The 27321-nt window shown below is 49.9% G+C and overlaps 1 protein-coding gene across 12 annotated transcripts in view; it reads right to left on the reverse strand.

The window, feature by feature from the left end:
• The window catches only part of SYCP1 (synaptonemal complex protein 1), a 6803167-nt gene that overhangs the window by 1370496 nt on the left and 5405350 nt on the right, over positions 1 to 27321 (reverse strand). For all 12 annotated transcript variants that reach the window (XM_078644363.1, XM_078644366.1, XM_078644361.1 and 9 more), the window contains one exon: positions 26289 to 26399. In XM_078644363.1, the coding sequence (XP_078500489.1) occupies positions 26289 to 26399 (111 nt within the window). The remainder of the gene's footprint in view (positions 1 to 26288; positions 26400 to 27321) is intronic.

Below are 27321 nucleotides of genomic sequence, written 5' to 3' on the forward strand. Positions count from 1 at the left end.
GTTGGGCTCTGAAGTCTGGATCCTCGAGGGAAGAAGACAAAGTGAAGCCGCTGGACGCTTGATGGTGCCTGCAGTTGCAGGGTGGACACTCCTTGCCCACAAGGGAGATTCTTCAGTCTTCTCTGGAGCAGAACGTCGAAGGCCAGAGTTTCTTCTTGTTGAATAGTTCAGGATAATCTAATTTGGAATGGGACCAGCTCCTACCTTTATCCTGCTAAAGGGGGCTGCACTACTGACTAGGTCCCTCCCCTGGGTGGAACCAGAAAGGGGGGTGGTTACACCCCCTATCCTTTGTCCGGTTTCCCGCCAGAGCTGGGGCAGGGATGCCCCAGCAACTGGTTTGAACCGGTGTATGCACAGGACACCTTGTGTGCCCCGGGCATGTCTCATTCCTTTCAGGCCTCCCTACCTCAATACACAAAATCCTGTCTGGGGTGGTGCTAGCACCTCCCAAGGCAGGAAACCCTTTGTCCAAGCCATCCTCGCTGGAAGGACTCCCAGCAGCAGGAAGTCAGACTTGTGTCTGTGGTGGCAGCATCCATTTTGTGATGCCAAGGCTCGAGTTAACTTTAACCGGGGTTCTCAGTTACATACATGTCGTGTCCCTCTAGAAGGGTGGAATGCTACCCCCGTCGCCAGAATTGGCGAGGGGGTAGTATTCCAAATCGTATGACACCTTACTCTACATGTTTTGATAATGTTATACCAGAGTTAGCATTTAACCGCGAGGATTATAATGCACTTAAGAGTATATGGTATAGCGTTATCATGCAACAGCTATAAGGACTTGGTTCCGCAAGCTGCAAACTGGCTCAGCTCATGCCAGAGCACCATCTCACATAATTCCAAGCACTCTGCCTTCAGGATTGATAAGGCCTTCCATAGGAGTGACTGATAGGAATATATGTGTCCATTTTAGGTTTAGCCAGTTGTGTCTGTTTAGATGGCCAGCCAGGGGTGGCATAATACATGCTTCAGCCCCTGGTAGGCCCTGGGTACACCTATGCCCTGGATACCTAAGGTATACTGTACAGGGACTGATAAGGTGGCCCAGTACCAATTGGTAAATGCACCTAAGGCACATGGTTGTCAATTTAGAGAGAGAACAGCTAGGCTGTGGGTTTGATTAGCAGGCCCACAGCCAGGGAAAGTCGTAAACCAGTGAAGCAAAAATCAAAAATCTGGGGTGACCATAGGATTGCAGACCCCACTCTCCTACATAACCCCCAACCCCACCAAACTTAAGGACATTAAACAAACCTTGACCAGGTGAGTCTTCCTGTTCTAAGTGGAAATACCTGGAGAGACCATCTGCATTGCCATGGTCAGTCCCTGGTCTGTGCTCCACTGTAAAGTCCATCTCCTGTAGGGAAATGGACCACCTAAGAAGTTTGGGGTTTTCACCCTTCATCTGATTTAGCCATAAGAGGGGCTTATGGTCGGTCTGAATCTTGAAGTGAGTTCCAAACAAGTATGGCCTCAACTTCTTCAGGGCCCAAACCACAGCAAAGGCCTCCCTCTCAATAGCTGACCAACGTTTCTCTCTAGGGGTCAGCCTTCTGCTTATAAAAGCAATGGGCTGGTCATGACCATCAATATTCAGTTGAGAAAGAACAGCTCCCACACCCAACTCAGATGCATCTGTTTGGACAATGAAGGTTTTGGAGTAGTCAGGACTCTTGAGAATAGGTGCAGTACACAAGGCCTGCTTTAGGTCATCGAATGCCTTCTGACAGCTAACTGTCCACTGAACTTTCTTTGGCATTTTCTTGCTTGTCAGGTCATTAAGTGGTGTCACAATGGACCCATAATTCTTGACAAACTTCCTATAGTAACCAGACAGGCCCAAGAAAGCTCTGACCTGTGTCTGGGTGGTTGTAGGAGCCCAGTCCTTTATGGCCTGTATCTTGCTCTCCAATGGTTGAACCTGGCCTCCACCCACAAGGTGGCCCAGGTACACAACCTGACTCTGCCCTATCTGGCACTTAGTAGCCTTGATAGTGAGGCCTGCCTTTTGCAGGGCCTCCAAAACTTTCCTCAGGTGGATCAGGTGATCCTCCCAGGTGGAGCTAAAGACAGCAATATCATCTAGATATGCTGCACAGAAGTCATCCAACCCAGTGAGAACTTGGTTCACCAACCTTTGAAAAGTGACAGGTGCATTCTTCAAACCAAAGGGCATCACCACAAATTGGTAATGACCTCCTGGGGTAGAAAATGCTGTTTTGGCCTTGGCATCCTCAGCTAACCTGATCTGCCAATAACCAGCTGTTAGGTCAAATGTACTTAAGAAAGTTGCAGAAGCCAACTTGTCTATCAGTTCATCTGCCCTAGGAATTGGGTGGGCATCTGTCTTAGTGACAGCATTGAGACCCCTGTAGTCTACACAAACCCTCATCTCTCTCTTACCATCCTGGGTGTGAGGTTTAGGCACTAGAACTACAGGACTAGCCCAAGGGCTCTCTGAGGGTTCAATGACTCCCAACTCCAACATCTTTTGTACTTCTTTCTTTACGCAGTCCCTGACGTGGTCAGGTTGCCTGTAGATTTTACTCTTTATAGGCAGACTGTCTCCAGTGTCCACCTCATGTGTACACCAGTTTGTCTGACTGGGGGTCAGAGAAAATATTTGTCTAAAGGCTTGAAGGACTTGCTTGCAATCCTTTTGTTAATGCTCAGAGAGGCTGTCAGAAAAGACTACACCATCTACTGACCCATCATCAGGGTTCTGAGTGAGCAGGTCTGGGAGAGGGTCACTCTCTTCCTCCTGCCCCTCATCTGTGGCCATGAGCAAGCCCATGTCCTCCCTGTCAACAAATGCTTTGAGCCTATTCACATGAAGTACTCTGTGAGGGCTCCTGGGAGTTCCCATGTCCACCAAGTAGGTGACTTCTCCCTTTTGTTCAATGATGGTATGGGTCCAGACGATTTGTCCTGGAGAGCTGCTGGGGCCACTGGCTCCAACACCCACACCTTCTGTCCTGCATGATAAACAGTTAGGACAGCCTTTTGGTCATGCCAAGCTTTTTGAAGTTCTTGGCTGGCCTCAAGGTTTTTAGATGCCTTCTCCATGTACTCTGCCATCCTGGAGCGGAGACCAAGTACATAGTCCACTATGTCAAGGTTAGGCTTTTTGAGAGGTAACTCCCATCCTTTCTTCATAAGACATAGGGGTCCTCTTACAGGATATCCAAACAAAAGCTCAAAAGGGCTGGAACCAACCCCCTTCTGTGGGACCTCTCTGTAAGCAAACAGAAGGCAGGGTAAAAGGATGTCCCATCTTCGCCTAAGCTTTTCAGGTAACCCTTTTATCATCCCTTTGAGGGTCTTGTTGGCACGAGCTGTCCCACGCAGGCTCTCGCTGTCGGCGGTGTTGGATCCGGAATCGGCATCAACAGGCCTTGGCAAAGGCAACCCACGCGGTGAGTGGAGAAAGCGTCTGGTGCGGACCAGGAGAGTCCGGGGTGCCCCTCTTTTGGAAGGGAGCAAGGGCCAGTCTGGAGCAACCAGACCAGCAGTAAAGATTCAAAGGTTCGTCGTCTAGGAGGCCACTAGCCACCCGGCAAGTGACCAGACAACACGTTGAGCAGCAAACAAGCAGAAGGGCCCCACGCAGATCTCGTGGATGCTGGAGGGCTGATCTTTGGTGCAGGGGCTGCTCGGGGCTGTGGCTTCTCAGTCCCCAAAGTACTTGGTTTAGTTTACCTCGGGAGTTGTGCTAGAAGCGAAGTGCAGGTTCGTTCAAGATGGCCGGTCCTACGTGTCTCGTCGCACCCACGGGTCTCAGCTTTGCTGCAGATGTGAGTTGAGGTCAGAGAGGTCTGGGAATCCGGGTCTCGTCGGGCTCTGAAGTCTGGATCCTCGAGGGAAGATGACATAGTGAAGCCGCTGGACGCTTGATGGTGCCTGCAGTTGCAGGGTGGACACTCCTTGCCCACAAGGGAGATTCTTCAGTCTTCTGTGGAGCAGAACGTCGAAGGCCAGAGTTTCTTCTTGTTGAATAGTTCAGGATAATCTAATTTGGAATGGGAACAGCTCCTACCTTTATCCTGCTAAAGGGGGCTGCACTACTGACTAGGTCCCTCCCCTGGGTGGGACCAGGAAGGGGGGTGGTTACACCCCCTATCCTTTGTCCGGTTTCCTGCCAAAGCTGGGGCAGGGATGCCCCAGCAACTGGTTTGAACCGGTGTATGCACAGGACACCTTGTGTGCCCCGGGCATGTCTCATTCCTTTCAGGCCTCCCTACCTCAATACACAAAATCCTGTCTGGGGTGGTGCTAGCACCTCCCAAGGCAGGAAACCCTTTGTCCAAGCCACCCTCACTGGAAGGACTCCCAGCAGCAGGAGGTCAGACTTGTGTCTGTGGTGGCAGCATCCATTTTGTGATGCCAAGGCTCGAGTTAACTTTAACCGGGGTTCTCAGTTACATACATGTCGTGTCCCTCTAGAAGGGTGGAATGCTACCCCCGTCGCCAGAATTGGCGAGGGGGTAGTATTCCAAATCGTATGACACCTTACTCGACATGTTTTGATAATGTTATACCAGAGTTAGCATTTAACCGCGAGGATTATAATGCACTTAAGAGTATATGATATAGCGTTATCATGGAACAGCTATAAGGACTTGGTTCCGCAAGCTGCAAACGGGCTCAGCTCATGCCAGAGCACCATCTCACATAATTCCAAGCACACTGCCTTCAGGATTGATAAGGCCTTCCATAGGAGTGACTGATAGGAATATATGTGTCCATTTTAGGTTTAGATATAGGTAACTATATCTAAAGCAAAGGGTGGTTACACCACCTTGCCCCAGCTGTCGTGCAGCCAGTTGTGTCTGTTTAGATGGCCAGCCAGGGGTGGCATAATACGTGCTTCAGCCCCTGGTAGGCCCTGGGTACACCTATGCCCTGGATACCTAAGGTATACTGTACAGGGACTGATAAGGTGGCCCAGTACCAATTGGTAAATGCACCTAAGGCACATGGTTGTCAATTTAGAGAGAGAACAGCTAGGCTGTGGGTCTGATTAGCAGGCCCACAGCCAGGGAAAGTCGTAAACCAGTGAAGCAAAAAGCAAAAATCTGGGGTGACCATAGGATTGCAGACCCCACTCTCCTACAACCGACACCACAGTCAGCTAGATCCATCATGGGACAGCTCGAATCCAGCTCCTGGTCATTGTCGATGCCTCCTGGACCTTGTGGCTGAAGAGACAAGCTCACCATACTCACCTGCAAAGCACCCAACATAGCCTGGTTCCTTCCTGGTCACTGGCTAGTGACCCAGACTCTGTCCCCTCTGCTTTCAGGTTCTTCACATCTCCGATCCACCCTTGGATCCACCCGGACACTATTCATCTGGTCGCCTGCAGCACTTCTTTGCAGCTCTCCATAGAAAACGACGACGAAACCCGACACGAAAAGACACCTATGCACCCGGCTTCCCTGGGTGAGGTAACTTGAGTACTCCAGTGCTCCCGTGGGTATTGACTCTCCAAGTGTCCTAGTTTAAAAGGGTTCCATCCAAGTCCATCTAGAAGTATCCTTAATCTTTAACTTTGTAACTTTTACGAACACCATAGAAAGTCAATGGGAACCCGCGCCTGTGTTTAGACACTGCACGCGGCTCCCGTGTGTCTCCTACTTCCTAACAACTGGTTGTTTAGTGTAGCCGCAGCAATTCTACAGGCCCTAGGCCTGATTTCTAACTCTCACGTGGTTCTTATACCACTTTCTTAGTGAGGCCCCTAGGGCATAACGTATACTGTGCAACTTATTGTGTATTAACTGTGTGGCTTGTATTGTATTTTTACCTCTGACCTCATAAAGAGTGCAGAGGGGTTGTGCTTAGATTAAATACATATATATTTGATATATACCTTGTGTGGTGTCCTTTCATTTGGTATTCAAGGGATTATATATGGTAAAACAACTTGCTTAACTCGCCTACTGAAGTCTTAGCCTGAAGACTGCTGGTTCATGCTACCACTAGGATAGCTTTCTATAAGGTTGACTTTACAACCCTCACCAATAAGGATCGATTAGACTGGTGCAAAGTGCCCACTAGAACTAGTGGACATCATATGCCAGGCTAACTTCTCACATTGGTGTGCAGTGGTTGGGATAAAAGCTTGCAATTTGTTTTACCAAATAATCTTGTAATATCATCTGAAAGATCATATCAAGGTACCTGTAGGTACATATAAATCAAGTCCTAGATATACATAAGTTCTACTGAACTTAGTTGTTGTAAGTGATAAGGACCTAGAACACCCTGACTACAACTCCTAGAGAGGTTCTAGTAGGAAACCATTTAATGTGGAGGTAGGTGCACACACCACACCTCACTAGAAAATGTCCTTGGAAGCAGGGCCTAGTGGGCCTCAGCCAGAAGACAACCCAAGGTTTCCTTCTAAGTATGACACATTTACTTTTCATGAACTGAGAAGTCTGTGTTCAGTCAGAAGACTAACACATGGACAGATTTCAACCTTTAACCACCTGGTAGACATCTTAGTGGCCTATGATATAGAGAATGCATCAGACACAGATAACCAAGGTAGTAGAGAGGGGGGCCATCCATCCACAGAAGAGAATACTGGAGATGATCAAGCACAATCTGATGAGGAGTTGGATGCTGAACAGAAAGAGGGTGATGACCCTATCCTGGGCAACACAGGACTAATCGGAAGTGGAGAGGGCCATGGGAGGCCCCCTTCCACTCACCCCAGTAGGCCTAACACTGGAAACAGAAGGCACAGGTCACTGTCCAGTGGCTCTGAGCATTCAGATTCTTCAGTAGGGTCCAATGCCTCTGCTATAAGGAGGATGACTTCCCCTGAGAGGAGAGAGCATAAAGCTAGAATGAAAGAGGTCAAGCTGAGGATCAAGATGCAAGAAGTTGCCCTTGGAAAAGAGACCCTGGCTCTTGAGAGAGAGAAAAAGTGGAGTGGGCTAGAGCCCACTGGTGGCAGCATAATTCCTAAAGATAGGGAAAGGTCTCATGGCCATAGAAACCTCAACAAGATTGTCCATCCCTATCAGGTTGGGGGTGACATCCACATATGAGTAACTGTTTTTGAGAGGGCTTGCAAAGTACAGCAGGTACCCCAAAGTCAGTGGGCAGCAATCTTGTGGCTCTCCTTTTCAGAAAAAGGTAGAGATAAGCTCCTGACAGTTAATGACCAGGATGCACAAGTTACTACTTGTGTAACGATATTTCTGTAAGAGACATTAGTTAGTATTAGATTCCTTACCTTAGAATATCTCCAGGCGTCAGACTGGATCCGGAAACTTTTGCGTAGCAGTACCCTTGCGCGTCGGTAGGCGTCGTCTGCAGCTCCGCGTCCATCGTGGGCGCCGTGATGACGTCGTCGGAGTATTTAGACGCCGCCTCCGCGTGCTGACGTCAGTTCTTAGACACAGCTTTTCCGCGCCAGAAACGCAGAGCCATGTTAAAAACCAACACTGGTGCCATTGAAACTGGGGCCCTGAAAGGGGGTAACCCTAACCCTAGATATCGGTTCACAGAACGGGGAGGATGGGTGGGTCGGTAAGGAATCTAATACTAACTAATATCTCTTACAGATATATCGTTACACAAGTAGTAACTTGTGCATCTGAAAGAGACACGTTAGTATTAGATTCCTTACCTTAGAATAGATACCCCAGCAATACCAACCCCGGTGGTGGGTCTGTGAACCAATAATCACACCAGAAAGTCCTGGAGGACAGAACGGCCAAAGAAGCCATCCCTCCGGACTTGGCTGTCCAGGCAGTAGTGTCTTGCAAACGTGTGCAGTGATGCCCACGTAGCCGCCTGACAGATGTCCTGTAAGGGCACCCCCCGGCCCAGGGCAGTTGTAGTCACCGTGGGTCGGGTGGAATGAGCCCGTAATCCAACAGGGGGCTCCTTTCTAGCCAAGGAGTAGCATGCCTGGATACACAAGATGATCCACCGGGAGATGGTCCTCTTGTGCACCGCTTTCCCCTTCTTAGCGCCCACGTAACCAACAAAGAGTTGGTCATCCATCCGGAACTGGCGTGTGCGATCCAAGTAAAACGAGAGCGCACGTTTTGGGTCCAGACGGTGGAGCCGCTCTTCCTCTTTAGAGGGATGCGGTGACGGGAAGAAGGTTGGCAAGGTGATAGACTGCCCGAAGTGGTGTGGCTCACTGGTTAGAGGCGGCAGACCCGAGAGCAGAGAACGGCCTGGGACCAGGCTTCGATTCCCGACGCAGCAGGGTCTTTGACCAGGATCAGCGGACTTGATAATTCTCACCTCGGTGCCTACTCTAACCAGGGATCACACTCGGCAACTCTGGGCATTAAGCTTGCCTCATCTCCACAACGGCCCCTCACAAGCGCCGGGGATGCCTGGTTTCACCTTGGAGACTCCCAGGAGGGACTATCTCACAGGGAAAGCCAGGACGGGTTCCCCAGCGGTCTATAGCGCTACGAGGAAAGCGGTGCGGGTAGCAGTGTGCTTTATAAGACACACAAGACACACAATTTAACCTTGGGCAGGAAAGATGGCTTAGTACGCAACACCACTTTGTCCGGATGGACCGAAAGGAAAGGTGGAGTACAAGAAAGGGCCTGGAGCTCACTCACTCTCCTGGCAGAGGTGATGGCAACCAGGAAAGCAGTCTTCAGAGTTAGAAGGCGGAGAGGACAGTTGTGAAGTGGCTCAAAGGGAGCGCACATCAGAAATGTAAGAACCAGGTTCAAGTCCCACTGAGGCATCACAAACGGAACAGGAGGAAACGTGTGTGTGATGCCCTTAAGAAATCTATTTACAATAGGGGACTTGAACAAAGAAGGTTGATCAGGCAGCCTCAGAAAGGCTGAAAGGGCAGAAAGGTAGCCCTTGATAGTGCCCAGAGCAGAGCCCTGCTGGGCAAGAGAAAGAAGAAGAGAAGAACCTCAGACAGAGGGGCAGCAAGAGGATCCACAGCCTTTGCTGTGCACCATGCAACAAATCTGTTCCACCTGCAGGCGTATACCTACTTTGTGGAGGGACGCCTGGCTGCCAGAATGACGTTACAGACTTCAGGAGGCAAGTTAAATGGCCTCAACTGTCGCCGCTCAATCTCCAAGCATGGAGGTGGAGACTGGACAGGTTCGGGTGGAGGACCGTCCTCAGTTGCTGCGACAGAAGGTCCTCCTGAAGAGGCAGACGAACCGGGGGATCGACTGACATACTGAGTAGCTCTGGATACCAGTACCTTCATGCCCAGTCCGGAGCCACAAGGATGACTTGGGCCCGGTCGCGCTTGATCTTCTTCAGCACTCTGGGCAGAAGTGGTATAGGCGGAAAGGCGCACAACAGACCGCAACTCCACACGCGAAGAAAAGCGTCGCCGAGCGAGTGCCGCCTTGGAAATTCCAACGCGCAGAACTGATGACATTGCGCATTCTCTTCGGTGGCGAATAGATCGAACCAAGGCTCTCCCCATCGCTGAAAGTCCGAGTACAGACGCCATTCGTGATCCATCATGCACCGACGGCTGAGCTCGTCTGCCCTGGCGTTCAGAGAACCTGCCAGGTGTTGAGCCACCAGGGTCACGCCCTGGCGTTCCAGCCATTGCCAGAGGCGCAGAGCCTCCTGGCAAAGGGTCCACGACCCCACCCCGCCCTGTTTGTTGCAGTACCACATGGCGGTGGTGTTGTCCGTGAACACCTGCACTACACTCCCCCGGACAGAGGGGAGGATTGCCTTCAGTGCTAGACGAATCGCCCGTAACTCCAACAGGTTGATGTGGAGCCGGGCCTCCACCGGAGACCAGAGGCCTCTGATCTCCGCCTCTCCCATGTGGCCACCCCAGCCCTGGAGGGACGCGTCCGTCACAACTACGTGCTCCGGTTGGGGAAGGGCGAGGGATCTGCCGCTGACCCAATCGCGGTCCGTGAGCCACCACTGCAGTTGTCTTGCAGTGCCCTCTGAGATCAGGACGTGGTCGGACAGGTTGCCCTGATGCTGGGCCCACTGAAACTTCAGGTCCCACTGCAGAGCCCGCATCCGCCACCTGGCGTGATGCACCAGTAGGATGCAGGAGGCCATCAGCCCCAGAAGCCGCAGTGGCAACCTGACCGAGACCCGGGATAAAGGCTGAAAGAGTGGAATCAGAGCCTGAATATCCTGGACCCGCTGTTCGGGAGGATAAACCCGAAACAGCGCCGAGTCGAGAACCGCTCCGATGAAAAGGAGCTTCTGAGAGGGGCACAGGTGTGACTTCGGCACATTGATGGAGAACCCCTGCCGGTGCAGGAGATCTGCCGTAGTCTGGAGGTGGCTGACGACTGTCTGGGGCGAGCCCGCCTTCAACAACCAGTCGTCGAGGTAGGGGAAGGCTGAAACCCCTAACCTGCGCAGATGAGCTGCGACCACCGCCATCACCTTTGTGAACACCCGTGGGGCGCTGGTAAGGCCAAAGGGGAGCACGGTAAACTGAAAGTGCTCGTGGCCAACCGTGAACCGCAGGTAGCGCCGGTGGGCCGGCAGGACGGGGATGTGGAAATAAGCGTCCTGCAAGTCCAACGCTACCATCCAGTCTCTTGGGTCCAGGGCAGCTAGGACCTGAGCCAGTGTCAGCATTTTGAACTTCTCCTTCCGGAGGAAGCCGTTGATGTTCCTTAGGTCCAAGATAGGGCGTAGGCCCCCTTTGCCCTTCTTGGGTACCAGAAAGTAGTGGGAGTAGCAACCACACCCTACTTCTGGCCCAGGAACGCACTCGATGGCCCCCTTGGCCAAGAGGGCCGTAACTTCCTCCTGCAGAAGTCGCAAATGATCCTCCGATACACGGTGGTTCTGCGGTGGCATGGCTGGAGGAGTCGCCTCGAAGGGGAGGGAGTAGCCCCTTCGGACGATTTGCAGCACCCACCTGTCCGAAGTGACAGTGCGCCAGTGGAGGTGGTGATGGCGAACCCTGCCCCCCACTGGCGTCACATGGGCCTGAAAGCACGGACTAGGAGGGTTTAGAGGCGGGTGCTGCGGGGGAAGGAGTGGATTGACCTCGCCGTTGTCCCCGACCGCCGGGACGGCGGTTCCCACGGCTGCCACCACGTTGGGTATTACCCTGCGGAGCGTGGCTGGCAGCACGTGTGGGTACACCCCTTCCGTGGCCACGAAAGGAGTGAAAGGCAGCCGATTGCTGGCGCGGGGCCGAGAGGCCCAAGGACTTGGCCGTAGCCCTGGAGTCCTTAAAGCGCTCAAGCGCATGGTCTGCCTTGTCGCCAAAGAGGCGACGGCCATCAAACGGCATGTCCATCAGTGTGTTTTGGACATCGGCCGAAAAGTTGGCGGACCTCAACCAGGCGTGTCATCTGACCGCCACCGTCGTTGCCATCGCTCTACCTAGTGAGTCGGTGGTATCCAGCCCACACCGGATAGAATATTTGGCTGCATCCCGGCCCTCCACAAGGGCTTGGCCGAGTTTGGCCCGTACCTCCAACGGACACTCTGGCAGCACTTCCGCAACCATATCCTACAGAGAGTGTGTGTAGCGGCCCAAGAGGCATGCGGTATTGGAAGACCGCAGTCCCAGACTAAGGGACGAGAAGATCTTTTTACCGTACTGCTTGTACCTCTTGGATTCCCTGTCCGGCGGCGCCGACGGGAATGCAGTCTGGGAATTGGAGGCCTGGATGACCAGGCTCTCGGGGGTGGGATGGGTGGACAGGAAACATGGGTCGCCCGGGGCTGGGTGGTGGCGTCTGGCCACGTTCCTATCTACGGGCGAACCCGTAGCGGCCTTGGACCAGGTGCCCAGAAGAACGTCGGTCAAGGCCTCATTGAAGGGCAGCAGAGGCTCGGCCGAGCTTGACTGCGGTTTAAGGACCTCAGTGAGGAGATTAGTCCTCACGGCCGTGACGGGGAGCTCAAGGCCCAAGGCCTTGGCAGCCCTCATCAACACCACACTGTAGGTTGCCCCCTCCTCCGAAGCCTCGGTAGGAGGGGAGACAAAACCAGTGTCTGGAGAGGTGTCCAGGCCACTGGCCTCCCCAAGGTCTCCTGCCCAGTCCTCATGAGACTGACACTCTCGGGTCAGAGGGTCCTCAGACCCCTCCCAATCCCCTTCATCACCCATCTCCTGATACTCAGGGTTCTCAACCAATGGGGCCTGTTCATATAAGTGAAACTCCCCAAACGACGTATGGGTACAGAACTAAGGTGGTGATCAGAAGAAGCAAGACCAAAAGGGTGGGGAGAAAGCAAAAGACCAGAAGTCTTCTCAAGGTCCCCAAAAAGCTTCTAATGGTGGGGCTTCCCAACAATCTAAAAAGAAAGAAGGCCCAAAGAAACCATGCTGCAAGATTTGTAAAGTAAATACTCACTGGATCACTGATTGCACCAAGAATGAGGCCGCTCCAGCCACCGTTGCCCCTAAGGCAACTGTTCCCCCTAGTTCAGCTCCAAGTGATGGTTCTCAACAGAAGGCTGTAGTAGGGTTAACCCAGGGAACTGAGATGGATTCTGGCCTAGTCAGAATACCAACTCAAGCTGTTCTTGTCTGTGATGTGGACATGGCTATGTCCTCTACTGTGAGTCCCAGTAATTTGGGCAGGTACAGACAGACTCCTTTAATCAATGATAAAGTGGCTCAGGCCTACAGGGACACATGTGCTAGTGTCACAATGGTGACGCCTGGCTTTGTGGACCCTGGACAGATCATACTAGGTGAACATTAACTAGTGGCCAATGCTAGCAATGTCACTACCACTCACAGTGTGGTAATTGTTAATTTCTCCTGGGGAGGGGTAACTGGCCTCAAAAAGGTTGTGGTTAGTTTAGACCTCCCTGTAGAATGCTTGCTTGGCAATGACCTGGAGACTTCAGCTTGGGCTGAAGTGGAGTATAGGACCCAGGCAGAGATGTTAGGAATATCAGCACATGTCCTTGCTGTGACTAGGTCATAGGTCAGAAATAGTAACACTGAACTGGCACTGGATTCTGGAACAATGGACCAGTTGCCTACCAGGAGGAGAGGCAGTAGGGTTAAGGCAGTGCCTTTCCCTTGCCTCAGAAAGAGGATCAGCCTTCACAGGAAGCTGATTGTGAGACCCAGGAGGAAACTGTCCTAGAAGAGCTTGAGCCTGATCAGGTTGAGTTTCTTGGGACAGGGGGACCCTCCAGGGCAGAACTGAGACAGGCGCAGTTAGACTGCCCTTCTCATGAACCCCTCAGACAGCAAGCTGCTGCTGAGGCTGCTGGGAATGCTAGTGGGACCCACAAAGTCTATTGAGATGATGGGCTCCTGTATTCAGAGGCTAGAGACCACAAGCCTGGAGCTTCCAGGAGGTTGGTCATACCTTTATAATAATAATAATCCACATTTGTATAGCGCACAATCACCCGTTAGGGTCTCTAGGAGCTGGGGGCCGTCGGGAAGATTAAGCAAGCTATTGCCCAGAGTCGCATGGTGCTGGGCTAACCTGCCGCCGGAGCCGGGGAGCGAACCCTGATCCCCAGATTCCAGCGTCAGTCGCCCTGGCCGCGGCGCCACACCTCTCCCACCTTTGGCATCCAGGGGCTTCCTTCTCACACTAGCCCATGATATTCCCCTTGCAGGACATCTTGGCCAGAACAAGACTTGGGACAGGCTTGTTCCACACTTTCACTGGCCTCATATGTCAGAAGATACCAAGGAGTTTTGTCACTCCTGTGTCACCTGCCAAGCCAGTGGCAAATTAGGTGGCACCACAAAGGCCATTCTAATACCACTACCTGTGGTGGGGGTTCCCTTTGAACGTGTAGGGATTGACATTGTTGGACCAATGGATCCCCAAACTTGCCCCCGTGGTCACACTATGTGAAAAGAGGAGCATTTTCTGTCCGATCACCTACAGCGTGCATCTCTCCACCTCCTCGCCGGGGAGGTGGAGAGATGCAGGCTGTAGGTGATCGGACAGAAAATGCTCCTCTTTTCACATAGTGTGACCACGGGCACTTTCTGAAAACTCCCCCCTCCCATGGGGCAAGTCGTCCTTCTTGAAGGGTTAATGGACCCAGTCAGTGGAGAGTGATTAGTGATCACACCCACACAGTGGTACTGCCAACACGTTTGGTAAGATTGGAGCCCCTTCTTTATGGTCCTGATGAAAGCCACGTACCCACAGGGACAACTGGCAGAAACATGTTGACCTAATTCTTAAAACAATTTCACAGCGGTGACGGGATGATAGGATCCTTACTCACCGCACTTTCCATTTTTAATCCCACACAGGCTCCCTTTCGAATAAAGGATTTATGGGTGTACTGTGATGGCCTTTTAATTTTCACTTTTTGGGCCCCCACTCACTTAGAAGTGCATCACTGTCTCCAGGTGTATGCCCGCCCTCCACCAAACGCGGTTTCTGGAGGGCGAGGACTGGCAGATGATGAAGCATGAAACCTGGTGGTGTGTGATGCCAGTCTATCACTTTTTGTGAGATGCCTCATTATCACTAGGCACCTCACTGCACATTTAATTTGGTCTATAGCTGGGAGCGGTCTCTATTGTGTTCACTATATTTGATTGGAGGCTGACCGTCTCCCAGTACCCTACTGCCTCTTGTTCCCTCCTCGGGCTACTGCCTGGGAAGTTTGTGTTTTCCCAGATGAACTCATTGACAGACTGGGGTCTGCCAAGTTTTTGAGTACATTTGACTTGACAGCTGGCTACTGGCAGATCAGACTAGCTGATGATGCAAAGCCAAAGACAGCATTTTCTATTTTTTTAAAATCTTTTTATTTGCAAAAAATAAATAAAAATAAAGTGGTGGTCAGCACAATCAGGGAATACAGTAGCCGCATACGTACCATAAGAAACTCAGTATACACATAGCCTTTTCAATACAGGACGTTTCACAGCAGGACAATCTCAATAGCAGTTTACAACGTAATCAGTTCGTCAATGGGTGTGATTCGGGGGGGCTAACATATGGTACCTCGATAGTCATTCCAATTGGACCACACCGCCACCCATTTTCAGGGACAACCCTGTGCCACGTACACTGTCTTTTCCTGAATCATGCACCAACCCATGTCCTTCTTCCAGGAACTGAGTGTCGGTGGCGCTCCTGCCCCCCACAGCCTAGCAATGTTTCGCTTTGCGATTGCCAACCCCAGCTTCACCTGAAGCTTCCCCCTCGGTGGCAGGTTAGTGGGCTCCCAGATATTCAAAATACATCTCTTCGCCTCCAGTCGCAATTCCGCCCCCCAAACCTCTTGCATACAATCGAGTACCTGTTTCCAATAAGTCTGCAGCACGGGCATTCCCACAGTATATGGAAGTAGGTTCCTACCTCCCCACACCTCCTCCTGTAGAGTCCATCCACACTACGGCCCATCCGCATCAGCCTAGTGCCAGAAACGTAAACCCGGTGGAGAATTTTCAGTTGGATCAATCTAAGTCTGGCTGATATCGCCACCTCCCTGGGGGATGCCTACGCTCCTCTCCACTCCTCCTCATCTATTTCAAGCCCATCTGCCTCCCATTTTCCCTTGAGAGTTAACAATGGATCTGGGGAGTGATTGATAAGTTTCTTGTATGTGAGGGAAATGGCGCGCTCTGGGAGGTGGCCATCTAGCAGCCTGTCCTCTAGGGGAGAGGACTCTAGGGGCTGAGTCTCCGACAGGATGTTAGTCTGAAGGGAGTGCCTAACCTGGAGGTACCGAAAATATTCTGTCTGCGCCAGATCGTAGGTGCGTTGGAGCAAAGCGAATGGCACAACCCCGTCTGGACCCCATAGATCCTTAATGTGGGAAATCCCTATTAGGTTCCAGTTGCGGAACCCCTTGGGGTGACCCAGAGTGCCCAGCCTTTCTGAGACCCATAGTGGAGTAGCCATTGTTAGCATGTTAGCCCACCCCAGTTTTTGCTGTGCTATATGCCATAATTGGACAGAGTGTTTCGTGGGCCCAGTGAGTGAGTACCTGCCAGGCCGAGAGTAAAGAGCGGCCTCAAAATTGCCGCCCGTAAGGAACCATCGATCCATGCTGTATCCCGGGTTGCTTCCATCGCAGTAGGTACCCTGGTTTATGGCCGAGAGATGCGCAGCCCAATAGTATTTCCGGATGTCTGGGAGCACGATGCCCCCATCAAACCATCCCCGTGTGAGTCTCTCCAAGGATATATGGGGCATTCCAGTCCACAAAAGTTCTCTCCGTGCGGCTGCAATGGTAGCAAAATATGACTGCGGGACTAAGTCCAGGTAGTTTTGTAGAGCGTTAAGGAATCGCGGCAGTGCCATAATTTTGAAGAGCGCTGCCCGGCCCAGGAGGGACAGCGGGAATTTCTGCCAAGTGGCGGAATCTCTTTTAAGCCGCTGTAGAGGCGGCAGCAGATTTTTCTCATACCTAGTGGTTGTCTCTTTAGTAATGAAAATTCCCAAGTACATGAACCCTTCTGTGGCCACCTTAATCGGGCAGTCGCGTGGGACAACTGGAGGGCTGTTCCGCGTGTAGTACACGCCGTCCGTGTGGGGGTAGGTGATATCGGCGCAGTCTCCTCGCCGCTAAGGGTTAGGTCCCTAGCGCAGTCCCCACAGGAACTAGCCGCGCAGACTGCCTTTGGGCTCACAAGGGTCTGACGGTGATGCAGTATTCCTCGCCCGCTATAGACCTAGACCTCTCAGGTTGTATTATCAATACCCTGTAGCTCACCCTTGGGCACATAAGGATTATATGAGCACTTTTTCGGTCCTGAAGAATTGCCCTGCCGGGCATGAAACATGTTGACCAAGTGGAGGGTTGATATGAGGCCACACTAATAGTTACTTTGGTCCTCAGTACCCCTCTCTGCACTTTTTAATAAAGTGGCTAGCCACATGAATAAAGGTTCCCTCTTGGACTATCCAACTTTTTTTAAATTATTCACCTTTTGCTCACTACCTCACTTTTTCTAGCCTTACAAGTTTCTACATATCACGGCAAGGAACAAAAGACCTCCGTAAAAGAGTGACACTTGTTGTCACCCGTCGGGCATTGCAGCGCCGGCTCGACGTAGGAGCAGGAAGCCGATGATTTAAACAACATCCCAAGTAGGCTGAATGAGACATGTCATCCAGCTCATCAGTTGTGTGAGGCTTCCTTAGTTCCGTCAAGGAACTTGCTGACCTTCTAGCATTTCACACCCCCTTGCTGACTCTCAGCTAGCTGGGAGAGAGACCTTATTACCTGTCTAACCCTAGGGGAACTGTGTACAACCTTGCTTCTTGACAACTGGAGGGTCTCCATGAAGAGCATACATGAGGACTTACCTCAGTTAATTCTGTACCCTGAGTTCCTTCCGAAACTAGTGAAGATGTCCAGGGCTACAATGAGGGACTTTCGAAGCTTTGCAAGGTATAGGAGGATGTCGTCCGCGTAAAGCGAAATCTTGTCCTCCCATCCATCAGCCCACCGGAGCCCTTCTATGAGGGATCCTGTCTAATCCAGGCAGCAAGGGGTTCCAGAGAAAGGGCAAAAAGCAGAGGTGAGAGGGGACACCCCTGTCGCGTCCCCCTCCCTAGGGTAAAAACCTCAGAGGTTTTGTTGTTAACCGTGACCTGGGCCAAATGTTCGGAGTAAAGGAGACGCACCCATCCGATGAAGTTAGGACCAAAGCCCAATTTCTGGGGGACTGCCATCATATATGGCCATTCCAAAGTGTCGAATGCCATTGCGGCGTCCAGTGACACCACAACTGCATCCTCCTGGATCGTGTAACAGCGTCCCAGCACCCCGTGCAGACGGTGCATGTTGAGCACCGTGTTACGATGGGCTATAAAGCCTGATTGGTCCGGGTGGACCAACGTAGTTAAAACTGGCTTAAGCCTGTTTGCGAGGACCTTGGCGAGGGTTTTGGGCTCTGCCTTTAATAAAGAGATGGGCCTGTAGGAGGCATACAGGTCTTTCGGTTTTCCTTCTTTAGGGATGGCCACGATTGTGGCCATACGTTGGTCTCGTGGTAAAACACCCCTCTCCCTACTTTCTTCAAACATTAGTTTTAGGTGTGGGCTAAGGCTGTCGGGTTTGAGCTTGTACAGCTCGATTGGGAGACCATTAGGCCCAAGGGCCTTCCCCGGCCGAAGATCTCAAATGGCCCTGCACAGCTCCTCGACGGTAAGTGGCGCCTCCAAACTTTCCCTTTCAGCAGCAGAGAGCGCGGGTAATCTGATGTCGGCTAGTAGGTCAACCGAGTCCTCCTCCAGCCGGTCCGACCCCCTACTGTAAACCTGATGGAAGTGCCTCGCAAACTCCCTAACAATCTCTCAGGGTTCCGTAATGACGGCCCCTGATTTAGCCCGGAGCTTGGCGACCACTCTCTGCGCCTGCCGCTTTTTATCTAACCAGGCTATGAGCTTACCCGCTTTGTCTCCTTGATCGTATAGTCTGCCCTCCCTATCTCTTGCTAGAATCTTAGCGGCATCAGTAGCCAGGGCGTTATATTCAGCCGCTTTAAGTTGCATCCAATGTACAGTTTCTGGGGTCCCATCATCCTGTGCTGCATTTTCTAGTGCAAGAAGATCACTTTCCACAGTTATAATTTGCGCCTCCTGTTCTTTGCGTCGGCCAGCAATCGCAGAAAGGGCCTCTCCCCTGAGCACGGTCTTGAAGGCCTCCCACAATACTACTGAAGACTCTAGAGTGCCTTTGTTACTCTCAAAGTACTGGTCAATTGAAAGAGTCAGTTTCTTCCTAATCTCTTCGCTGCGAAGGTACCAGGCGTTAATCGGCGCGACATACCCCTCCCGTCGATCACAGATTGTGAGGTGGGCCCACAGAGGGGAGTCGTCCAAGATACCCCTTACTAGGTGTGTGACAACTTGAATGGTAGTGCCCTGGTGCATGGGTGCTAGGATGTAGTCTATGGGCGAGAACAAGCGGTGTGGGCCTGAAAAGAAAGTATATTGTTTGTGCGTCAGGGGTCGTAGGCGCCAGAGATCGAGTAGGCCAAACGCCTCCAGGAAGTCAGCTAACCACATGTGCCCTGTCGGTATGTCCCTAGGTGGGTGCCTATCAATGTCTCCTGAAACCACAGCATTAAAGTCTCCGCCCACTAGGAGTTGCCCCTCTGGGAGGGAAAGGAGAAGCCTACCCAAGTCTTGATAAGATTGAGTTTGGAGACCCGGCGGGATATAAGTCGTTACCAGGTTGAGCCTGCCCCCCTCCCATTTCCCCGAGACAGCCGCAAAACGCCCCAGCGGGTCGGATTCTGTGTGGTCAATGACAAGGGGGAAGCTGCGACGAAGAAGGATTCCCACCCCCCGGGACCCTGAGGGAAAACCGGCGTGGATCACCAGAGAGTACCCCCATCTGTTCAGCGCGTGGCACGTGTTGCCCAACAGGTGGGTCTCCTGCAAAAGTACCACATCCGGGAAGTGACGTTTAACAAATTGCAGTACAATAGTCCTCTTAAGCTTATCCCCCAACCCATTGACATTCCAGCTCAGTATCTTAAGGCTTTTATCCCACTTCATAGCCATAAGCGCATTCCACTATAAGAACAGCCCTGCATTTCCTGGCACGTTGCATAAACATATCTGTACATTCCCGGTGTGACCATTCCAACCATCCCCCCTGCTCCAGGCCGCCCCCAACCCCCAACCCGGACCCTGAAACTGACCCCCAACTCCCTCCATCCCCAAAATGGTTTGACCCCCCAACAACAACACCCCCACCCTGCTTCCCTGCTCTGTAGGTTTCAAACTACCCACAACCCCAATTTGCAGAGCGCCTTTCGCCCAACCCCAACCTGGGAGTGAGGAAACCGCCCCCTCCCGCTAAAAACTCCTAAAGGGTAAGAGTGTGCCGGCTTCAGCTCCAGCCGCCGCCCACGTCTGCCCCCCACATGCATAACAGTGCTATACCCAAGAATACACTCTTAATACCCAAGAATACACTCTCATTGTCATGACAGTCGTGTCTCGCCACTGGCTTTATCCGGTAACAGCCCCCAGGGGGAACATCACTATCTTTTAGTTTGGTGAAAAGTGGGTTCCCCTCCCACACCGCCCAACACTACCAGGTGCCTGTGGGCAGAACTGGGCTAAGAAGTTCCCCCCGTGTCCACCCGCCCGGTGGGGGGTAACACCTTATCCTGGCATTTCACAATTTGTACATTACAGTTTGGCAGGGTCCATATCTTGTTTCTAAGTATGGGCGAATTTTGCGAATCAGCGGTCCGCGAATTCGCGCGAAATCTCAAAAAATCCATGAATTTGCGGATTTTCCCGTGAAATCGTGGATTTTTTTGCAATTTGCACCATACTCAACTGGAGTACTTTCTACTGGGTAATCAGTAAGTGCTACCTCGTTGGGTAAATGTATCGTGCTTTTCCTACAATACAGCTGCGTAAATGCCCAGAAGAGTTGACCCCGTGTGTCTGTAACTTTGCCACCGCGCCCATAGGCGCCGAGGTCCCTCGAGTGAGCTGTCCATCACAGTGGGGGAAAGGGCGGGAAGAGGTTGCAAAGCCTAGTATGTGTGGGGCCGGGCTTCTGTGCGAGTTCGCATGCCTCTTGTTTATGAAGGGTCAGAGACCGATAAGAGCAGCAGATGAGGAGAAAGCAGTAAGTGCTACCTCGTTGGGTAAATGTATCGTGCTTTCCTGCACTACAGCTGTGTAAATGCCCAGAAGAGTTGTGTTCAGTGACGACATGTGTCTGTAACTTTGCCACCACGCCCATAGGCGCCGAGGTCCCTCGAGTGAGCTGTCCATCACAGTGGGGGAAAGGGAGGGAAGAGGTTGCATAGCCTAGTGCGTGTGGGGCCGGGCTTCTGTGCGAGTTCACATGCCTCTTGTTTATAAAGGTCAGAGACCGATGAGCGCAGAAGATGAGGAGAAAGCAGCCTCCTGGTCACTGGAAGTACAGGGGGATTGCGCTCGAGAAACTCGTGGATGCCTAGACCCCAGCACGGATTACAGCTAATTGTAGACGGTAGATCTGGGGAGAAAGCACACCTGCCTAGCATCAACCGTGCTCACTAGATTCTTGGGCTGATTATAATGCGTTAATGAATTTGAGCTTCAAATCGGGCACCTGCTTTTTAATTTGTAAGTGCTTCCTGCTGAGGTCTAATTGTTGGGACAGGCGCCTCATTGTTTAATTGTAACTATTCTCTGACCCTGCTTCGAGGGTCAGAGCAGGGTCAGAGAATAGATGCAAGTAGGCAACGAGGCGCCTCAGGAAGCACTTACAGGGTTACAGCAGGTGGCCAAGTTGAAGTTAATTTCTTTGTAACCATTTTGTAATTTTGTATTTGTAATCACTGCAGTATTGTTGTGAGCATACAGACCTGAGTTCGGTCATATGATTGTATTTTATTGATGTTGCAATGTTAATTACTGAGAAGTATTGTTTCTATATGTTTCCTTTGATATTTTCTGCCTTATTTTTCTCTCAATGTTTACCAATAGTTGTGTAAGGTTGAAAACATTTCATCACACCATATATTTTTCGTTATTATTTCCCATTAGCTTTAATTTCCCTGCAGTTATCATTTCCCTGCAGTTTTTTTCACAGTTGAAACACTGCCCAGACACGTTTCAACATGGCGCGCCACACTAGTTAGTATCGAATTTACCCTACAGCCGAGAGAGTCCGCTTTCCATATCTCTCAAACACACTTTTTTTTTTTTTTAGAGTTTTATATACCGCGAACTTGAACCGAACCGAATCAGTTATCAGAGTGCTTTACATAGCACCAGTTACGTTACATGAGGACACACTTTCATTTTTTTAGGCACGGGGAGATTAAGTGATTTGCCCAGAATCACAGGGGGTTTTTGGCGTCGTTACCGAGACTCGAACCAAGTTCAACAGGTCCGAGGTCGAGCGCCTTAGCCGTTAGGCCAACCCCTCTCCGCATGCGTGAAAGAGTGATTTCGCAAACACCGGGCGGCATCTAAACTTCAGGCGGCACCGTTCGCTGACATCGGGAATTGTATCCAGGCTCAAACTAAGGTACGGCGGGCCACTTTCAGTCGACGAGTAGGTTCGTTTTAAAATGTCGAGGCTCTAACGGGGCCATGAATCTTTATCTTTGTTTTTTAGAGCGAATATTACCAATGCGGTGTTCGTGTAAAATGGACATCATCTTTTAAATACAGTGAAAGTGACTCCGCAGGGCAGACTGTTGAAACACAGAATCGTGACCCGTCTTCGTATTTATAATGTACAGTATTCATTCAGCAGAACGAGGTTACTAAAATTATGTGCTTTTTCAGGCACCCTGGAACGCGGAAACCAGAAGTTCATAATTGCATGAAATTAGAGTGTCGTTCCCACCAAGGTTAGTTCTGAGTGCAAACCCAGTACTTTTTACTCTCACTCAACAGTGATGTTTACAGTGGAGTGAGACTCTTTCCTTTTCTACAGTTAGGTGCGAGTTCATTATGGAACGACTCTGAAAAGTCAGAATAGTTCTTCTTGAATATCACGGGTTTCCACACATAAGTGAGTGATTTTTTTAGCCGGTCGGGCTTATTCAGTATAATAATGGCTAACGGTCACGACATAGTTTTGTTTTTTCCTTTCATTTTCTTCACTATAACATTAGTTACCAATTGCAAAATCTTTTTTAAATTATCATTTGATGATGTAATGTTGTATATGAAACATGGAAGTTTATGACTGTAACCTATGTCATTGGAGGTCATATTAGTGTTGTGAATGTATTGTTTAATGTTTTTCAGATACACCCCCTGACGAAGGGCCGTGGGGCCCGAAATGCATAGGGCAACTGGGCATTTCTCGAAAGAAACAATGGATTGTTAAAGGAATGTATCGTAAATGTAAACTGAATATTATGAAATGTAATAATGTTCTGATCAATTGTATACTTTCAGTAAAAAAGTATTGACAAAAACCAAATGTTGAGTATTTTGCGAAATGTCATGAAAGAAATTTGATTAGCTTTGCTTAAGAATTCCCAGCAGGGATAAGCAACAGTGCACAGAGGGCAAGCAGTTTCGCTTGGTTGGTTGGTTGATTTTATGTATTAAGCGCAATTGGGACATTGTGCAAACCTCAGGAGTAAGCATAGTGTAGTTTATTCTTAAACAGCTCAGAAAAAGTTAATAAAAAAGGAGTGCCCTTCCTCAAATAATTTCTTCTTGAAGAATGCACCTGCCACATTCTACTCTAGGTACATCCACAATTGGGAATTGGTTCACCTTATCAGCCCCTGTACAAGTGCACCATAGATGCCAAGGGCATAGGTGTAACCAAGGCCTACCAGGGGCTGCAGCATGTATTATGCCACCCCTGGCTGGCCACTCAAACTGACACAACTGGCTGATCATCCAGCTGGGGCAAGGTTGTGTAATCTCCCCTTGCTTAGGTATAGTATTCCTATATCTACCCTTATATATAGACACACAGTAACCTATAAGTCACTCCTATGGCAGGGCTTAACAATCCTGGAGGTCCGCGTGGCTGAAGAGACAAGCTTCACGACAGCACCTGATTGCTCCACAACGTCGTCTGGTTCCTTCCTGGTTCCACCCGGTCACTGGCTAGTGACCCAGACTCTGTCCCCTCTGCTTTCAGGTCCTCTTCATCCTCGATCCACTTTAATGTGGCTGTGGGCCTGCTATACAGACCCACAGCCCAGCTGTTCTCTCTCTAAATTGATACCATGCACTCTAGGTGCATACCAGATTGGTTACTGGGTCACCCTTTTGAGCCCCTGTTTATGGTACTCTAGGTACCCAGGGCATAGGTGCACCCTAGGCCTACCAGGGGCTGCAGCATGTATTGTGCCACCCCTGGTTTGCCTTCCAAACTGACACCACAGGTCTGTTCACACAGCCTGGGTAAGGTGGAGGGACCTAGTCAGGTAATCCAGACCCCATCCTTAGTATAAGTATAGGAGCTGTGTCCCCAGGACTTCAGATTATCCTGGAAAGAAACATTGATACAGAACTCTTGGACCTTCGACATTCTATTCTGACTAGAAGACGGAAGACATCTCCCTTGTGGTCAAGGAGTGACCACCCTGTTCAAACAGGCACCATCAGCAACTTTGCTGGTCTGCAGTTTCAAGGCTCCTGACAGAACCAGAAGACTCTGCGAATCAAGAACTGGACTTCCAGAATTCTCTGACCCCGACCCACATCCACAGCAAAGCTGAGACCCTGGCAGACACGAGAGACGTGGGACCAGACAACTTGGACATCCTGCATATTGCTAACTGCACTCCTTTCCTGAAGCCTCAGTAAGTTGTGCATCGGAGTACGAGAAGCCCTAGCCCCGAGCATCATTTTCACCGAAGCCCAGGGTCCCACACTCCGCGAGTGTCCCATGGGCCCTGCCTTCACATTTGTGGTCGATGCGTCTTTTTGGCTGCTTGCCTATTGGCTAGTGAGCCCCCCGAAGATGCCGTCTTGAAACTACTTTGCTTTCCTGGTTGCTCCAGGCTTGCTCCAGCTTCCACCATAAGGAGAAGTGCCACAGACCTTGCTGGTTTGCAACAGAGGCAATCTTGTCATCCTGCGTGGGTTGCGGTTACCAAGGCTTGTTGGGTCCAATCCGGATACCGACATCGCAGTCATCTTGATACATTGTGGGACAGCTCGAATCCAACGATGCCTCCTGGACCTTGTGGCTGAAGAGACAAGCTCACCATCCTCACCTGCAAAGCACCCGACATCACCTGATTCCTTCCTGGTTCCTTCCTGGTCACTGGTTAGTGACCCAGACTCTGTCCCCTCTGCTTTCAGGTTCTTCACATCTCCGATCCACCCTTGGATCCACCCGTATATTTTCCTCTGGTCGCCTGCAGCACTTCTTTGCAGCTCTCCATAGAAAACGACAACGAAACCCGACACGATAAGACACCTATGCACCCGGCTTCCCTGGGTGAGGTAACTTGAGTACTCCGGTGCTCCCATGGGTATTGACTCTCCAAGTGTCCTAGTTTAAAAGGGTTCCATCCAAGTCCATCTGGATGTGTCCTTAATATTTAACTTTGTAACTTTTACGAACACCATAGAAAGTCAATGGGAACCCGCGCCTGTGTTTAGACACTGCACGCGGCTCCCGTGGGTCTCCTACTTCCTAATAAATGGTCGTTTAGTGTAGCCCCAGAAATTTTACAGGCCCCAGGCCTGCTTTCTAACTCTCACGTGGTCCTTATACCACTTTCTTAGTATATGGTTAGTGAGGCCCCTAGGGCGTAACGTATACAGTGCAACTTATTGTGTATTAACTGTGTGGCTTGTATTGTATTTTTACCTCTGACCTCATAAAGAGTGCAGAGGGGTTGTGTTTAGATTAAATACATATATATTTGATATATACCTTGTATGGTGTCCTTTCATTTGGTATTCAAGGGATTATATATGGTAAAACAACTTGCATAACTCGCCTACTGAAGTCTTAGCCTGAAGACTGCTAGTTCATGCTACCACTAGGATAGCTTTCTATAAAGTTGACTTTACAACCCTCACCAATAAGGATCGATTAGACTGGTGCAAGGTGCCCACTAGAACTAGTGGACATCATATGCCAGGCTAACTTCTCACACACACTACATAAAAATCCAGCTTCCTACAATGGCACACTCCTGGATCATTTTGAGATTCATAGCACGACAGTCGGGGCAGGCCCTGGAGTCGTGGTCTGGCTCCAGGTTTCAAAAGCAAACCAGATGGGGGTCTGGCAATGACATGTGCCCATGACAGACTACACAGGGTTTAAAACCTATAGGTTTCTCTGGGGACACCCCTAAGGCACACAGGCAGCTAAAAGCTCAAAAAAGATCCACAAAAAGTCAAAGTGTTAGCAAACAAAATTACTATGGTAGCTCATCCGGATCCAATGAAAGGAACTGATGTCAGCACACTTGGGTGGCACCTATATAGGCACTGTGTATGTCACATCCAGTGTGGACAACACCTATGGCGCTGATTGGATTGGCGCAACCTACCAGCATGCAGAGGCACTGCTCCAAATTTTCCAGACTGACATCTGGGAAATATACTAAGGTAAGGAATCTGCAGCTAGAAGTCTTTATCAGATTGTGTTTTCAAGAGATGTGCATTCAAAGCTCACTTGCTTATTGCTAATTTAAGTTACTGAAGCATGACTTTAAGTTCTCTGTTTATGAACATTACTTGATCAAGATGTGTTCTTGCAAAAAATCTTCTACGTTCTACACATTAATTATTCCTTTATTAAAGGTTTATCAGATAGTGATTTCTGATAATTAAATTAAAATTAAACACTTGGCTCTCTGAAGAGGCATATGGTACCCAATATTAGCAATGAAATACATTGATATCTTTATCAGAGCACTTCAATCCAAACATGAAAAATACCTTGTGCTTTTCCATAAGTGCTACCATCTCAGCAATTTTGTGCTGGCATCGTATATCTATATCCTTTTGGCTTTTTGTTGCTTCTTCAGCTAATAACTTCAAATTTTTAACCTAAAAAACACAATTGAAGAAGTGACAGCAATATGTAACGTATACAACATTAAAACGTTAAAAAAGAAAACTGTTGGATTAGTGATACTGGAAAATCAGAAGACCCTCCATAGACTGTTCTCAAAATGGTTTAAATATTTGCCTACTAACACCAACAGTTTCTGTTTGTATCATAATTTTCTAAAGTTATTATTGCCTACAGACTAAATCCTTAATACAGTCAGCGAGAAAAATCTCAGCACAGAAAGTATCTCACAAAGAGGGGATAGATGTGAGGTAATGGGGTATATTTTATGGTGTCGTTGTGCAACCTCACCATGTAATACGCTTACCAACCCCCTTAGGACTTTTAGGTCTCTTTAGCCAAAACTTCAGATCATCCCTAAGTTTCTATGGCTGTGAGCAGCCAGCCTTGCACAAAGGAACAACTGTAAAGCATTTGAACGAGAAACAAAACAATTGAAAAAGAAATTGACAAGACAACAAAGAAATCTGTTAACATCAGTATATGCAATGTGAATGTATGCCTTAATATATGTACACATAACCATGTCAATACTGGTAAACACGATGTCAACGTACACTATGACAAATATACGCATAATAATAAGAATGTCGCTAAATGCGATATAAATGAACGTTAAATATACACGTAATAACAAACCTGTATTATTGGTGTTGAATTCACCTGAGGTGACCTCCTCATTAACCCCGAGTCAAAGATAGGTGGTCAGATAGGCCCTGCGCCCCAAACCCAAGCCTATCGATTGATAGGTCACTGGTGGGGTTACACTTAGCCAAAAGACAAATGAGAAAACAGGGAAAACCCAGATTGCTCCTACAGATAGGCAGCTATTACACTAAAGGTCTGAGGAAATTGGCCCCAATAAAACATGTTTGGCCAAAAGCGCGAGCATTCCTA

The sequence above is a fragment of the Lissotriton helveticus genome, chromosome 5_1 (genome assembly GCF_964261635.1).
Source record: "Lissotriton helveticus chromosome 5_1, aLisHel1.1, whole genome shotgun sequence".
Lineage (NCBI taxonomy): Eukaryota > Metazoa > Chordata > Amphibia > Caudata > Salamandridae > Lissotriton > Lissotriton helveticus.